Source organism: Macrotis lagotis, chromosome 2 (assembly GCF_037893015.1).
Source record: "Macrotis lagotis isolate mMagLag1 chromosome 2, bilby.v1.9.chrom.fasta, whole genome shotgun sequence".
NCBI classification, from domain to species: domain Eukaryota; kingdom Metazoa; phylum Chordata; class Mammalia; order Peramelemorphia; family Peramelidae; genus Macrotis; species Macrotis lagotis.
The window spans coordinates 18,761,702-18,779,063 of NC_133659.1; the positions used below are offsets into that span (position 1 = coordinate 18,761,702).

The 17,362-nt window shown below is 39.5% G+C and overlaps 1 protein-coding gene across 2 annotated transcripts in view; it reads left to right on the top strand.

Moving 5' to 3' along the window:
* LOC141512400 (cytochrome P450 2J4-like) overlaps positions 1–13,746 on the top strand; it is a 72,680-nt gene extending 58,934 nt beyond the window's left edge. For both annotated transcript variants that reach the window (XM_074221303.1, XM_074221304.1), the window contains 4 exons: positions 3,215–3,350; positions 5,891–6,078; positions 10,996–11,134; positions 13,565–13,746. In XM_074221303.1, the coding sequence (XP_074077404.1) occupies positions 3,215–3,350; positions 5,891–6,078; positions 10,996–11,134; positions 13,565–13,746 (645 nt within the window). The remainder of the gene's footprint in view (positions 1–3,214; positions 3,351–5,890; positions 6,079–10,995; positions 11,135–13,564) is intronic.
* The last annotated feature ends 3,616 nt before the right edge of the window (positions 13,747–17,362 follow it).

The window sequence follows — 17,362 nt, forward strand, 5'->3', positions numbered from 1 at the left end:
TTGAAAAATATGATTGACGCTACCTACCTCACAGGATTATTAGAAAAGTACCTGACAAATTGCAAAGCATTTTACGACTATTACTTTTCTTATTATTAAAAGATTGAATCAATGAGGAAAAATATCTATTCTTCCCCAGCAAAATAATAATGCTAAAAATGACAATAAGATGCATATGGTAGATCAAGGCTTACAAAATGTTTTATTTTTAATCCCCTCCGAGCAACATCGTGAGATAGCTAGCACAGACTTTATCTCTAATTCACAGATGAAGAAACTGAAACTAAAAGAGATTAAAGGATTTGTCCAACAATCTTGGAGCCTGGACATATGGACCCAGATCTTTTGACTTGATGCTCCACTTTAAAAACATGAATCAGATGAAGGATGAACCCAGAACTAAAGGAAATTCATCTATATTGAATTCAGATAGAGCACAGAACTTAGGAAAACCTGAGTTCAGATCTGATCTCAGACACTAAGCCATGTGACCCAGGGAAAGTCATTTTAAAAAAAATCACTATTTACTTCACTTTCCTCAATTGTAAAATGAGGATAATAGGATTTCTCATAGGGTTGTTGTGGGAATCAAATAAAAATATATTTGGGAAACGGCACAGTGTTTAGAACATAACTGGGGCTGTATAAAAATGCTACCTATTTTTATTCCCTATTTTATAATCAGATTCATTCATGTCAGAAGGAGAAATATTAGCAGTCATTAACAGGCATTTGAAGATCTAAATAGATGGAAAGTGAAAATAATGAGAATGATCAAAGTAGAAGAGAAAAAAAGAAAAGAAAGGAGGAGGGGAAAGATGGGAAAGGAGGAGGAAAAGAGAAAAGGAATGAAAGAATGAAAAGAATGGAAAAAAGAAAGCAAAGGAGGAGGAGAGAGAAAAGAAGAAAAAAAGAGAATGAGCACAAGGAGGAGGAGAAGAAAGATTTCAACTCAAAAATGGATGTAAATTCAATACAAATTTCCTTGGTCCTAGTATACTAAGCACCACTCCCCAGCACATAGTCTGATCAGACAATAGAAAATTTCTTTGAAATCATAATCATCTTCTAAAAGACTGTCCCACAAGCACATTCTTTGTGTATGGTACAGGGTGGGGGTGTCAAAAGAGGAGTGCATACACACAGGGTGAACAGTGGCATGAGGTAGAAAACAGTACATTCTAGTCAGGGCTCAGAATTCATGGTCTAGGTTTGTGATCTATTAGCCCTGTGACTCTGGGCAAACCTTCCAATAGTCTTTGAGCTGCAGTCTTTGCTCTTTTCAGTTTTACAGTTTCTATAAAACAGTGATCTTATTTACCTGCATGGGTTTTGTGAGAAAAGGATTCACAGTAAGCTTCACGACCCAACAAAAATAGGAACTCTCCTAAGTAGAACCAAGATGGTGGAGAAAAGGCAGAAAATTACCTGAGTTCTCTCCAATTTCCATAGAAATTACTTGAAATCAAGCCACAAAATGATTCTGGACAGAATCCAAAGAAGGATTTAAATAATTTTTCAGGTCAAAATAAGTTAGAAGATGGGGCAGCTAGGTGATGCAGTGGATAGAGCACTGACCCTGGAGTCAGGAGGATCTGAGTTCAAATCCAGCTGAGACACAATTACCTTGCTTTGTGATCTTAGGCAAGTCACTTAACCCCTTGCCTTATAAAAAAGTAAAAATAAATTAGAAGAGTAGCAGACAGGTCTTTATCATTTGCAAAAAACAGGAGCCTAATCCAGGGCAGGTAGTGTAAGAGCGAGCCAGTGGGAGGCCATAGTCCTAGTCTGGCTCCACAGGATAGTGGCATAGCAGACAAGCTGGGAGACCTGTAGCCAGGATGTACCAGGTGAGCTGCCAGCCTTGAAGTCTAGGCTGGACAATTGCAGCACAACAATGAAGCTGACAGCAACGTGTGCGGTAGGCAAGCTTCTACTGAAAAAAAAAAAGTCACTAGCCCCCCAGCCCCCAGCAGTGCCCCTTGAGTCCCAGAAGCAGAACTCAATTTTAAATAATCACAGCATAGACTGGAAAATGAGCAAAGGAACAAAGCAAGAAAGGTCTGATCATTGAAAGCTACTATGAAAGTCAAAACACGAACTAAGAAGAAGACAAGAATTGTGAAATATCAAAGGGAAATATGAACTGACTTGAAACCTAAAACATCCTCCTGAAGAAGTTCAAAAAGGATGGGCAGCTAGGTGGTGCAGTGGATAGAGCACCGGCCCCAAAGTCAGGAGGACCTGAGTTCAAATCCAACCTCAGATACTTCGTGATTACCTGGCTGTGTGGCCTTGGGCAACTTAACCCCATTTGCCTTGCAAAAAAACTCAAAAAAAAACCCAAACAAACAAACAATCAAGCAAACAAAAATATATGGTACTGACTAAGAAATAAAATAGTAGATGAGTGGAATTGATTAGGTATACAAGACAGAGTAAAAGGCCATAGCAACCTATTGATTGATAATCCCAAAGACCCTAGCTTCCAGGATAAGAATTCATTTGACAAAAACTTCTGGGAAAACTGAAAAACAGTTTGACAGAAACTAGAAAGAGAAAAACATATTAATACACCATTTGCCAGGATATGCTTAAAATGAGTACATCATTTAGAGAAAAGGGTGACACAATAAGCATCTTAGAAAATCAACAGCTTACCTGTCAGAACTATAGAAAAGGGAATAATTCATGATGAAACAAGAGATGCAATGATCAACTACGAATGACTTAGCTTGTCTCGGCAATACGATGATCCACAAGTCCAAAAGCCTCATGATGGAGAAAGAATGGATGGAATCTGAATGCAGATTAAAACACTATTTTAACTTTTTTATTCTTTATTTCATTGTTTTATTCTTTTTCTTGTTTCTTCTTTCACAACATGACTAATATGGAAATGCTTCTCAAAAATGCAGAAAAATATCTTATGTTAGCAAGGGAAGGGAAGTTGGAGAAAGGGAGAAAATTTGGAACTCAAATTTTTTTTTATATTTAAAGTGTCTTTACATGTAGTTGGAAAAATATTTCAAAGAAAAAAATAAAAACTAATGTCTTTAGGAAGTTACTACATTATTGGGAAATTAAAGGGAAACCCAGGATCTGACACCTTGATTTTTTTCAAGGTTGCCTTGAAGGTGCAGCTCCTTATACTTGGAGAGAGTCAAAATTGTTTTCTGTATTAACCAACTGATCTTTGTCTTTTTCATTTAAGCATGATATCCATCCTAGTTTTAATGAAAAAAATTTAGTCTTTTGCACCCTGGACCTCTTCCTGGCTGGAACAGAAACAACTTCAACCACTTTGAGGTGGGGGCTGCTGTATATGGCCCTTAATCCAGAAATTCAAGGTAGGGTGATGGCACCTGACTGCACACTTGTAGAATTCTGCCCAGGAGTTCCTATTTATAGAATGCTTAAAAGTTAGTCAAACACCTTATTTACATCATCTTCTTTCAATTCTGATTGGGCTGGAACATTGATTACCATTTTCACAATCATGTGGATCCATTTTTAACATCAAAATTTCTTCTGTGTATACTATATTCATTTTTTAAAAGCATCTCTTATATTTTTCCTTCCTATCTCATGATTTTCTTTCTTTGCCTTAGTCCTAATTCTTTTTACACAAAATGACTAATATGTAAGTATGTTAAACACAAATGCACAACATTGACCAGACTATTCACTGCCATGGGGAGGTGAAGGGTAAGGAAGTGGTAGAAAATATGTAATTTATAAATTTGCAAATGGATGAATGTTGAAAATCTACCCTAGCATATATTTGGAAAAATAAAATATCAATTAAAAATTTCTTTCAGCTCCCCATATGATGGTGGCTGCTGGCTAGGGGAGAAGAGAGCATAGAATGTGAGTTCTAAAGAAACATGTGAGTTCAGATCCTGCCTCAGACACATACTAATCATATAACACTGAGAAAATCACATAATTTCTTTCAGTCTCTCTGTTCTCCTCTGTGAAATAAGGGTAATAAGAGTCCTTGCCTCATAGTCAATTTGTTCTGAAGATCAAACAAGTTGACACAAATAAAGTACCTTGTGAACCCTAAATAAAGCATTAGAGAAATACCAGATATTATTACTTTATTGCACTCTATTTTTGACTAAAAAAGATATAACAAAAGCAACATTTTAAAGTATATTTGTATCTTATTAAATATGATAAATTTAAATAGATTTCAAAAGATGAATGCTTAAATGAAGGATACTTTATTGATTCAATCTCCAGAAGGTTGTAAGGCTGCAGATTCAGGGTCCAAAGGTATCTTAGAGGTCATCAAGTCCAACCCTTCACTTTACAGATGTGGAAACTGAAGCTGAGAGAAATTCATTGATTTGCTTAGGACCACCCATGCAGGGAGTGTTTGGGTGGTGTTTCAATGCAGGTCATTGATTCCAAGTCCAAGGCTCCATCTCCTCAGGAGCTCCACATTCTTTTTTAAGTTGCACATCTTCCTTAGGCAGAAGATCGAAATCAGGTTCTATGAACTGAGTATGGAAATGCAGGTGCCTAGCAATAACGACTTGGAGAAATCCACAGCTCTCAGGTTGGAGACCCTGACTAGAGACTTTTGAATTGCCCTTACATACTACCCAAAATGGAACATCACTTCTACCTGTATGAGGCAATACCCCAATGTAGCAATGCAAGCATCCATTTAGCATCCTGAAAATCAAATCAAGTGCATATTATGGCCCTGTTGTGGGCCAGATACTGGAGATACAAGGACAAAGAATGAAGAAATTGCTCCTTGCAAGGATCTAGTGGTGACAGAAAACTGAATTAGGAGACAGAAGTTTGTTTTCTGGCCCAGGCTTCCTATCTAAATAGTCATGAGATCTGGGCAAAACATTTCAGTCAGTAAATAATGATTTATTATTATAACCTTCAATGTGCTAAATATCAGGACTTACAAAGAAAGGCAAAATGAAAGACAACCAGCTAGGCCCTCTTCATAAGCAGTTCATAGTCTAATGGAAGACTGACATACAAACAGCTTTGGCTAAAAAATGTAGAAGAATAAATATGAGAAAATCAACAAAAGTAGGATAGTCCCCTAGTCCTCAGCTTTCCCATCTTTAAAATGGGATCAAAAGTATCACAGACTTAAGAGAGACATGATAATGACCTTCAAGTATTTGAAGGGCTCCTATGCAAAAAAGGAGATTCATTCCATTCGACTCTTGTGGGTAGAAGAGGTAGCAATGAATAGAAGCTGTAGATGGCCTAAATAGGGCTGGAGATAAGAGAGACTTCCTTAAAGCTCTCTTTAATGTCTCACTATGATGTGGAAGTGGCATCTCAAAGTCTATGTTAATGGAGTGGATGACTCTAGAAGGTTCTATCATGATAGAAAAGCAAGCTCCTTGAGGACAGGCTCTTTTGCCTCTTTTGGGGGATATTCATATAATGAGTAAAGCTAAAATTTGAATCCAGGTCTTCTCTCTAATTCCAGGTTGCTGTCCTTGGTACCCCATTCCTGGAAACCTTCCCAGCAACACAAATATCCTTATTTGTCAATGATCAGTCAAGTTTCCACCTTTCCAAGCTAGAGCAGTTGGCATCTTCGATGAAGGGTCAAGCCACATTTTCACCCAAACATAGACATAGCTGTGGTTTTCCCACACAATCAGAGAAAATTAAGAAAGCCCTGAGTTCACATCTACATTGATGTATGACTGAGCAAGTCACCCAACTTCTGTTTTCCTCAGTTTTAGCTTTGAATTGGGGGTAACAACAGCACCGTCTTCCTGGCATTTCAGTAAGGATCAAATGAGATACTATTTATAAAATATTGTGTAAGCTTTAAAATACTCTGTACATGTGTAGTATTCTTTGGGTCTCAAAAAACTCTCCCTTTTCTTTCCAGGAAAAATCCAAGCTGAGATTGACAGGGTGGTTGGCCAGGCCAGGCAGCCCACCATGGCTGATAGGGAGAATCTGCCCTACACTAATGCAGCCGTTCATGAAGTTCAGAGAATGGGAGACATTCTTCCTTTCAATGTGCCCAGGGAGGCCAGGATTGATACCACAGTGGCAGGATATTATGTGGCAAAGGTAAATGACATTTTCCCCATGAACCTAAAGGGCCTGCATGGCTTACATCTACCATCTACCCTGGGGAGGGGGGAGGGTAGAAGAAGGTGAAACAAAAAATATAGACTGAAGAACAAAGGTACAATCTAGGCTGAATGAATTTGGTCTTTAATTTATTTCATATAATTATTTTTGTAGTCTTATATTATTGTACACTTTGAAGGAATTATCCCGAGAAGAGGAACATAGATTTCACCATATTAATTGGCAAAGGGCTCCATGATGGAAAAAAAACAGTGAAGAAACTTTGGATTTGCTTCTTAAAGTAATTGATTCCTTCAGTCAGTCGAGAAAAAAGAAACTGAATTAGGAGGTAGAGGGACTGGGCTTAAAGTCTAGCATTAACTTTATGTTTAAATGACTCATGTCCTCCTAACTTCCCTATGGGTAACATCCTATTGTGTGACAACTTTCTGCGACTGAGTTTCCTTATTCATCAGAAGATTTTGACTATATATGATCATTAAATGCCCTTCCAACTGTTCTAGACTCTGGTCCTCTGAGTAGAATAGTTCTATTAGGTACCTTCCCTACCTTCTTCTAGCCAAAACAAATCAAATTTACTCAGACAGCAGTGATTTCTCAGTTACAGTGAGATAAATAAGCTCAGACACTGAGCACAGAATTCTGAAGCATTTATTTGCATCAACTATTCCCTGGATTGCTCTCTTGGGTCCTAACCAGGGCACAACACCCTTTGCTGGGACCCAGGTTCTAATTGAGGTTGCACCTCTTAAAGAGGCCCACCTTGGGCCCTGGAGACTAATTGGAAATCACAATTAAGAAATCACATTAACAATCCCCAGTTTCATAGAGCTTCCTAACCTCCATAGCAATAACGCAATTCTATGAAATAAGCATTTTAAAACAGCTTCTAAGTTTCAGATTCTGGTCTTCTGGCCCAGGTTTATATCTTTTCCATCTAATGAGTTGATAACTATATATAAGAGGAATACAGGTTCCATGTTGGGCATAGAAATAGCTGCCATTTATATTGTACTTTGAGGTTTACAAAGTGATTCACAGCCATCCTGGAAAGGAGGGACAGAACCTCCTCAACATTATGAAGAGGAAAAACCACCAGGTGAGGCAGGCAGTCCATCTGCCTCCCTGAAGGGGACCTGAGTGTGCTCCCTCTATTAGGGTCATACTGTACAGATCCTGAATCTGATACTGTTTGTGTTTCCCCATGTCATGCCCCCATCACACATCCCTGGGGACTGTTATCACTCCCATTTTACAGAAAAGAAAACTGAGGCAGGCAAAGGGGAAATGACTTGCTCAGGCTCACAAAGCTAGTTAGTGAGTATTAGGTATAGCTGATGGATGAGTCAGGAGGAGGGAGAGCTCTTGATAAGATGAGGTGGTCAAGGACGGAATGTTTGAAATCATGGTAGTAGATATTCCTCCATAGCAAAGGAGAGAAGCAAGTTGGGTTTTGAAGGATAGATGGATAGGATTTAGAAGGAACACTTTAGGGAAGTAGTATCAGTTGGACTGAAGTGTTAAGGAAGACTTAGTTTAGGTATGGAGGCTGGAAGACAAATTAGGATAGTGGGGAGTGTATTGAACTTGGAGTCTGGAAGACCAGGGTTCAGATCCTGAGCTGCATGACCCTGGGCAAGTCACTTAATCCCTTTGTGGTGTAAAAGGCTGGGGATGAGCATTTGGTCCCCCTCCCCCATATCTACTACCATGGTTTCAGACATTCTGGGAAGCAGAGACTACTCCACATGTGTAGTTTGAAAGTTGTCTTTGTTCTAGGATCTCCAGACACAGAGATTGAGGCCACTAGGGCTCACTCATAAAAACAGGGTAGAAGAAAGCTTGGACACCCACTTCACTGACCTCTTCTCTTCCCCTATCATTGCATAAGCCTCTGAGATACTCCCATGAAGAGTTTTTGGAAAACCAGGTTTTCTAAGCACACCCAGGTGTGTCTTCATGGATAGAAACAAGGAAGTCACATGTTTATAGTTAGAAACAAGGAAGCCAGAGGCTCCAACTCCACCAGATCCAGCAGATAGAGAGCTGGAACTGGAGACCTGGGTTCAAACTACCTCAGATGCTTACTGTGCATCCCTAGACAAGTGCCTTCAACTGAAAGCTTTAGGTTCCTCAATTGTAAAAATGAGGAGACTTCAAACCCTACATTTGCAATCCTAATGTTCAGCCAAAGTATATCAAAGATTATGAATAGGTTCCCTCATATCCAGTCTGGTCTTTCATGGTATCTGACATTTCCAACCATCACCTTTTATATGACTTCTGAAAGGAACTTACTAATTTAAGGTACAGTGCTATGCGGGAAGCTTATTCATTTTAACTTAATACGTAAGAAGGTATTGGATATGATTTTTGTCCCAGATGGGGTACAGGTCATCTGGAAAACAAATCATCCAGTATTATTGGGCATTAAATTTGTCTCAAAGTGTCCATTTGGAATAATGCAGCTTGGGTTCAACTCCTCCTTCTGATACTACCAGAGTGACCTTGAATGACTACTTTTCCACATCCTATTTTTCTCATCTGTAAAATGAGAGGAATGGACCAGATGAACTCTACAATCTCTTCCCATCCCAAAGATGTGACTCTATAAGGCCAGAGCTCTTAACTTAGGGGTGCATGAACTCAATTTTTTATTTTGTTTTTAAATTGTCACTGTTGCATTTTAGTGTAATCAGTTTCCTTTGAGATCCTCTGAGGAGGATGAGGCCTTTATCAGGGAAACTTTGAATTTTTTTCCATATTAAGATTCCTAATTGTATTTCTTTCCATCCTATTCCCCACCCCCATTTAATGTATTCTTTCTCTCCTTTCACCCTGTTCCTCCTCAAAAGTGTTTTGCTTTTGGCTAGGTCCTCTCCCAATCTAGGTCCTCTCCCAATCTGTCCTCCTTTCCATATCCCACTCCCTTCTTGCATCCCTTTCCCCCCCTACTTTCCTCTACAGTAAATAGATTTCTATACCCAATTGGTTATGTCCGTTATTCCCTCTTTGAGGCGATTCTGATTCTAATAAGGTTCTCTCACTCCCCCTGCCATCTTCCCTCTCTTCCACTTCATTTTCTTGACTCTTTTAAGTGAGATAATTTACCCCATTCTACCTCCCCCTTTCCTCTCTCATCCCTTAATTTTTTCTTCTTAGATATTTTCTCTTCATATTTAACTCACACCTGTGCCAGATAGATAGATAGATAGATGATAGATAGATAGATACTTCACTTGAGTCTCATATTTGAAGATCAAATTTTTTGCTCCTCTCTGTTCTTCCTTATTTCATTGAATGTCCATCTTTTCCCCTGAAAGAATATGCTCAGTTTTGCTGGAGGTTGATTCTAAGCTGAAATTCAAGCTATTGGGGCGGCTAGGTGGCACAGTGGCTAAAGCACCGGCCCTGGGGTGAGGAGTACCTGGGTTCAAATCTGGTCTCAGACAGTAATTACCTAGCCGTGTGGCCTTGGGCAAGCCACTTAACCCCATTGCCTTGCAAAATAAAAATAAAAATAAAAATAAACAAACAAACAAACAAACAAACAAATAAATAAATAAATAAATACCATTTTGGGGCGGCTAGGTGCTGCAGTGAATAGAGCACTGGCCTTGGAGTCAGAAGTACCTGGGTTCAAATCCAACCTCAGACACTTAATTACCTAGCCATGTGGCCTTGGGCAAGCCACTTAACCCCTTTGCCTTGAAAAAAAAAAGAAAAAAAAAGAAAAAAAGTCCAAGCTATTTTGCCTTCTGGGATAGCATACTCCATAACCCTACAATCCTTTAATGTAGGTGTTAAATCCTGGGTTATCCCGACTGTGGTTCCACAATACTTGAATTGTCTCTTTCTCGCTCCTTGCAATATCTTCTCCTTGACTTGGGAGCTTTGGAATCTGCTTCAACAATTCTGGGAGTTTTCATTTTTGGGGTCTCTTTTAGGATCTTCTACTTGATGAATTTTAACATCTAAGTAGTTGTTTTCCTTCAATTTTTTTTTTACTTTCTTTTCCATTTGGTCAATTGTACTTTTTAAGAAACTGTTTTCCTCAGTGAATTTTTGTTTCTCCTTTTCCATTTGATCCTATTTACTTTTTAAGCACTTTTTCAAGCTGTTGAATCATTTCTTTTCTTAATTCTCTTGCATCACTTTCATTTCATCTACCACTCGTATATCATTCTTTAAACTTCTTTTTCAGCTCTTCAATGAATTCTTTCTAGATTTAAACCACTTCCCATTTTTTTGGGGGGTTTTGCTCATAGGTGTTTTGTCATTGTTGCCCTCTCCTGAGTTTTGCTTTGGCCTTCCTGTCAACATAATAAAACTCTATGGTTATATTCTTTTGTTATTTATTTTTGCCTCTTTTTTGACCCTTTTCCCTTTCTTTTAAATTTGAGTTCTTCTCTGAGTTGGAAGGGATATTGTCTCAGGGCACATGTTGTGCCAGTGACCGCAGGCCTTGTCTGCTTACCTGGTGCTGTACTGATGCTTCCTTGAGGCCCATAGGGGACCCTTGTGACTGGTGAGGGTCTGAGGTGGGGGGGTTGACCTTTCAGGATGTTTAAGGGGTCTGGCAGTTTACCTGGTGCTGAGCTGGGGACTTAATGGTGGTGTATGGCATGTGCTGAGCCCTAGGGGCTGTTGGTATTTCTCTATTTTCCTAAGACTGTACTGGAGCACATGGCTATCTAGTTCTGTATAGCCTGGGCTATTGGGACCCCTACTAATAAAAAATATCTTGAATTTTCCACCTGGCTTGGCTACTAAAAGGCTATGTGGCCTTGATTGGTTTTTTGCCCCATCTGTCCCGTTCTATAAAATGGAAAGGTGGGTCAGGTTCCTTTTGCCTCAGGTTTCTTGGACTCAGTTCTTTTCTCTTGTTTCTAGGGGACCATGATGATGACCAACTTAACTACCTTGCACAAGGACCCCAAGGAGTGGGCTACTCCAGAAACCTTTAATCCGGAACATTTTCTTGAGAATGGTCAATTTAAGAAAAAAGAGAACTTTATGCCTTTCTCAATAGGTGAGTCAGTAAGAAGGAGGTCATAAGCCAAGGAGCATCAACGTTATTAAGAATCTCTGCAGACTCTACTTCCTGAAGTCTACTGTCATGTGATGGTACATATATAAGTAATAATCATTGATTGGGAAAACACACTACAATAGAATTTAAAATAGCAGAAATTTAGATAGCTTTTTCAGTGAACATCGGCTTGGAGTCTCACAGCACTCCATGGGTAAGGTGCCCATGTTACAGATGAAGAAATTCAATCTCAGGGAGCTTGAGAGACCGGCCCACCATCCTTCAGGTTTGCGGTCCCAAATAAAATCCCTGTACTTCTTCCCCACTGCCTCCTGGATCCCAAGGTGTGGTAGACTCAGGAAATCTCAAAAATAGATTTGTATTTTATTTATTATCAGAGCAATAACATCCATTTGAAAATCAAACCTATAAAGCAGTCTACAAGGGATAGGGCAGATAGTTCAAGGTCAGATGCTGATAGGAGACAGCAAGGGTTTTTTGCATTTTTGAGAAAAGGTCCAAGTAGGGAAAATTTTGTCCTTGGGTCCAGTTTTGCCAGATGAGTTTAAAAACCCTTTACAAGGACCCCAAAATTCCCCCCAGGTCTAGCTACCCACAAGTTCTGGTACTCATTCCCTTGGGCAACCGTACTTAAATTTTGTGAGCCTCAGTTTCCTCCTCTTAAAATAGGGGGACTGGATTAGATGGCTAATAAGGTTCCTTTCAGCTCTGGAAGTCATAACCCAAGAATCCCCAGAATTCAAAGTCAGAGAATCTGAGTTTGAATTGTGCCTCTTCTTAGGAGTGTGACTTGAAGTGATTCAGACCCTCTCAGGGACTATTTTTTTTTCACCCATAGTAAATGAGGGGGTTGCAATAGCTGGTCTGGAGGGTCCCTGCCACCCTTTAATCTGTGATGTTTTGGTCCTAAGTAATGGCAAAGAATGTCAGTAAGGAGGAAACCCTTACACCTGCAGACTGTCTCTGAGCTGAACCTTGAAGGAAGATGGAGGTTCAAATGAACAGAAGGGAGAAGGAGGTGCTGGCTGATCTGAAGCATCCTTGCAAAGGGAAGGAGGTGGGAACAACAGTTCCAACAAACTGGACTTCCTCCAAATTCATCCTTCTTGGAGGCAGTGTGGACATATCCAATATGTCATTTTGGGAGAGTCCTTCCTTCAGGGCTTGTACTAGCCATCAAATTCTGTTTATTTCCTTCAGTTACAAACTTACATTTTTAAATATATATATATATAATTTTAAATGATATAAAATATTTTAAAATTAATTTTATTAAAATTAATATATGTAATTTATGTAGTGTTTATAGTTTCCAAACTCTTATCATTCCTATGGGGGTCTACTTCTCATCATCTTTTACCTGAACCATTGTAATATGCTCCTAAGTGGTATCCATGTTTCAGGTCATTCCCCAAGCTGATCCATCTTTTACCTTCTACCCAGCTGCCACAATGATTTTCCTAAAGTGTACATCCCATCATCATATCAACCCCTGCCCTTTCCCCTCCTCAGTGAGCTCTGAGGGCTCTCTGTGGCCTCTGGGATCAAATACAAACTGCCCTGAGATTGAATGCTCTTTGTAACCTGGCCTCCTCCTGCCCTTCTCCTCTACCTTCTGTTCCTCCTGTCCTGGGTGTTATCCTGCCATCACACTCTTATCTCTTGACTCCATATCTTGTCATTGGTTATCTCCCAGGCTTGGAATACCCTCCCTCCTCACCTCCACCTATTGGCATCCTTTCTAGGTCCAAGTCCAATGCCACCTTCTGCAGGAAGCTCTTCCTGGTCCCTTTATTATAAATATGTATCCCCTTTATTAGAAAGTAAACTCCCTGGGGGTCAAATCATTTTTGCTTCTTCCTTTTATCTCCAACACTTAGACCAGTGTCTGCCACATATGAACTCTTAATGGACATCTAGACAGCAAGGAGGTCCAATGGGTAGCTCAAATTTGATCTTATACACTTATTATCTGGGAATGTCATTTAACTGCTCTTTGTTTCAATATTTTTTCTCTTAAATGGGGAGAATGATACACCTCCCTACAAAGGGTGTTTTAAAGACCCAATCAGCTGATATTGTTATAGGATTTTTCTTCAAGTTGACTAATCCAATGTCACCTGGCTGAGAAGCAGTCAAGGTGGGTTCTGTCCCCAGGTCCTCTGCCTACAGAAGCAGTGTTTCACCTGTACTAGAACTCTGAGGTCTGCAACAGCTTGGTTTGGTGGATAATGGTACCTGACAAGGGGCAAGTTAGACTTGGGTTCAAATTCTCCTCTGACTGTTGCTAACATAGAGGCTATGGACAAGTCACTGAAGAACCATAAGCTCCCTCCCAGGCCCTGGAGACCCCTTACCCCAAGCCACTGCCTGTATTAAGCATTAATGTGTTCACTCCTTGCCTTTCAGGTAAGAGGGCCTGCCTGGGAGAGCAGCTGGCTCGGGCTGAACTCTTCCTCTTCTTCACTTGTCTGCTCCAAAAGTTCACCTTTCAGGCCCCCCCAAACACCCAGCTGACCCTGGAATTCAGAGCTGGCTTGACCCAGGCTCCTGTTCCCTACAAAATCTGCGCCCTTCCACGAGTGATGTAGGCCAAGCCAGGCCTGGAGGGTAGTCTCCCAGGAAGCATCAGGAAGGACCCAGGACCATCCTCATCCTCTACAATCACCCCCCCCCCAACCCTTTGGAACTTGGGTGGGGAAAGGGAGGAAAGGCAAGAAGGCAAGAAGAGAGACAAAAAGCCTGGGTTCCTCATGCCTATGAAAAGTCTTGTCAAGGATGATGAATTCTAATCATTCCGATATTTATTAGTCACATGGACTTAGGAATGCCTTGAACTTTGCTAATCTGTGGAAGGTTTGTATTCCTATAAACGTTCCTGTTCTTGTCAGAGATGCTTACACAATAGAGATTTCCATGTTGCTAATGGAAGCCCTTGTAATACTCAACTAATCAGAAATATAAGTGCCCATGAGAATTAATGGGTTCCTCCTTTGGTGTTACATTACCTATAAAAGTGCTCTGTGAGGGTTTTTTCAAAGATTTTATTTATTTTGAGTTTTAAAATTCTTCCCCAAATCTTGCTCTCTGTGAGTTCTTAATGAGGTTCCTATATCACATGAGGCTTCTGATGACCCATTTTATTGACATGGATAACCATTGTTAATAAACTCATCCTGGTGGTACTCTTTTGTCTCTATTTCTATTTGCATATTTTAATCATGATGATACAAATTTCTATGATGAGTAGGGGTAACCCCAATTTACAGATGGGGAAATAAAGCAAAGTCTGAAAATTAAAAAAAAAATTTCCCAGAAAAAGGAATGGTAATAACAATCTCTACTCTCTTTACAAGTAGACCCAACAACCCCAGTCTAAAGTGACTTTATATTTCTCTGGATACCTTTTCAATTCAATTCAGTTCAGTTCAGTGAACTGAATTGAATTCAATTCTACAAGAACTGATTAAAAACCTAGTATGTGATAGTAATTGAGTTGCTAAGATGGAGCATTGAAATCAGAAATGGAAAACAGTCCAAGGTGTTGGATGACTGAATCTGCTTCTACGAAGGAATCCACAGAGAGAGATGTATCCCCTGAGGGTTTCTCTAGATGGAAAAATGATATTGGGACTTCCATTTATCTTTATTCTTTCTTAAATTTTTAAAAGGAATCCAATTTTACTAATATTTAATAAATTGTTCCTGTGTTAACCTCTTCCATTGGTACACAAGCCAAGCTTAGGGAAGAGCTAGAATTACACAACTCAGAAGGAGCTGATGGTCAAGCTATCAGAGATTCATTTGCTTTCAGTATTATTCATTTCCTCAACAAGTCCAACACTAATTAAGCATCATCTACTTGTCATATATGGGTAACAAATGTGAAGGGGTCCCATAAACTTGTCTTTGCAAGTTGCCATAATTTCCAATAGCATTGGACCCAGAGTAGGCAGAAGGCAATGAAGGTGTCAACGATAAGCCTTCTGCCTCAGTTGATATAATTTGCTGTTTGTACCCAAGTTGGACTTCCCATGTGTCCTTGGGAGAGGATAGGTGCTAGTCAGTCTGTACTAGCTGCTTCTATTTTTCAGGATCTAGTAGTTCCCCGGGGAAAAGAATATAATCTTTGCCATAGCCTTGCTCCTTTGCTTCTAAAAAGATTTTGTCTTTTTCAAACCTTTACTACACTTCCCCTCCTTATCTTGCCTCTTTAGGTGGAGGCTTTCTTTCCTCCCCCCCCCCCCACTTTGTCATACATCCTAAATATACAAACTTTTGCAGGAATTATGAACTGTGTTCTACATGTATGATCATCTCATAATAAATCTGGTTGCAATGAAATGTCTTGTGGACTTGTGATACTGTTTTTGGTTAATAGTGCTGGGTGTGCCATATATACAAAATATTTATAGCAACTTTTTTTATTCTGGCAAAAAAAATTGGAAAATGTTCATTAACTGGGGAATGACTGAACAAGTTGTAGTATATGGGTGCAATGGGATACTCTTGTTCTATAAGAAATGATGAGTAGACGATCTCAGTAAGATCTGGAAAGACTTACATGAACTAATGATGAGTGAAGTGAGCAAAACCAGGAGAACATTGTACACAGTAACAGCAATGCTGTGTGATGATCAGTCATGAGAGACTTAGTTTATCTCAGCAACACAGTGACCAAAGACAATTCTAAAAGACTTGTAATGGAAAATACCATCCACATTCAGAGAAAGAACTATGCAGATCAAAATATAGTTTTTTAAATTTTTTATTTTGTTTTTTCTTCTAATTCTTTCCTTTTATTCTGATTTTTCTTTCATAGTATGATTATTATGGGAATATATTTAACAAGATTACACATATTTAATCTATTTCAAATAGTTTGCTGTCTTGGAGAGGGAGGTGGGGAATGGAAGGAGGAAAAATATTACACAAATGAATGTTGAAAACTATCTCTACGTATCATTTGGGGAAAAACAAAAACACTTTATTAAAAAGACAAAAATATTGCTGGGCATAAAAATCAAGCCAGCAAACATTTATTAAGTGTCTTCTTTGTGCCAGGCCCTATGTTATGTGCTAGTGAACACAGTCCCTTCTGTCATGGAGCTTACATTCCAAGGGGGAGAAACAACATGCTAACAACTATGGACATATAAATATATTTATATAATACACACACACACACACACAGAAGGTAAATGGGAGGAAATCTCAGAGAAAATAGCACTGACAGCTGGGGACAGGGTTGCAGAGTCAGGAAAAGAACCCTACAAAGAGTAGGATCTGAACTGATTATTGAGGGAAGTCAGAGAAACTGAGAGGATATCTCTGACATGAAAAACAGCCAGGGCAAAGGCAGGAGTTGGTAGCTTAGGTGTGTTGTACCTGGTTAAGTTAATTTTTGGACGACCTTATCTAGTTTTCATTTAACTGAACATCACACAAGAACTTTCCTGCTGGGGCAGCTAGGTAGCAAAGTGGATAGAACACCGGCCCTGGAGTTGGGAGGACCTGAGTTCAAATCCAGCCTCAGATACTTAATAATTACCTAGCTCTGTGGCCTTGGGCAAGCCACTTTAACCCCACTGCTTTGCAAAAACCTAAAAAAAACTTTCCTGCCAAAAAACTATAAAGATCACACTAATATTATGATTCACCCTTAAACCACCAGAAAAGTCAAATTCTACTATTCTAATAACAGCTTTTCCCCCCATAGTAATGGTACAGAAACAAAACAAAAACAAGAAGAACAGCACCCACAAGTCTTTATTATTTGTTCATTAAAATAAAACTTGGAAAATGAATTTTGTGAGTTGTTTACATTCTTCACCAATAAGAGTTTCAGTGTCATTATCTGGAGCAGCCACCAGCTCCCCTTACAAGCACATAGGCTCAAAGGGTTTAAAAGAAAGAATAATGCTATTCATACAATAAAGATGATGGGCAGGTCTTGCATCTGAATCTTCAGAGAAACAAGGGACAAAGATGGGGTCAGAGATCATTCACTGTCTAGTAGGAAATTGGGACAGTCTCAGCATGAAGGCACTAAGATTAAAACAGACTGGGAAAGGCATCTGGCTCCCAGCTCCACACAAGAGTCCCATCTTTGTGCCCCTTCCTCCCCTCCATGTATTCTTGGATACTGTGACTCTGGGGTCCGTGATGTATCTGCAACAAGACCCTCCATCTCCTGGATCCAGACAT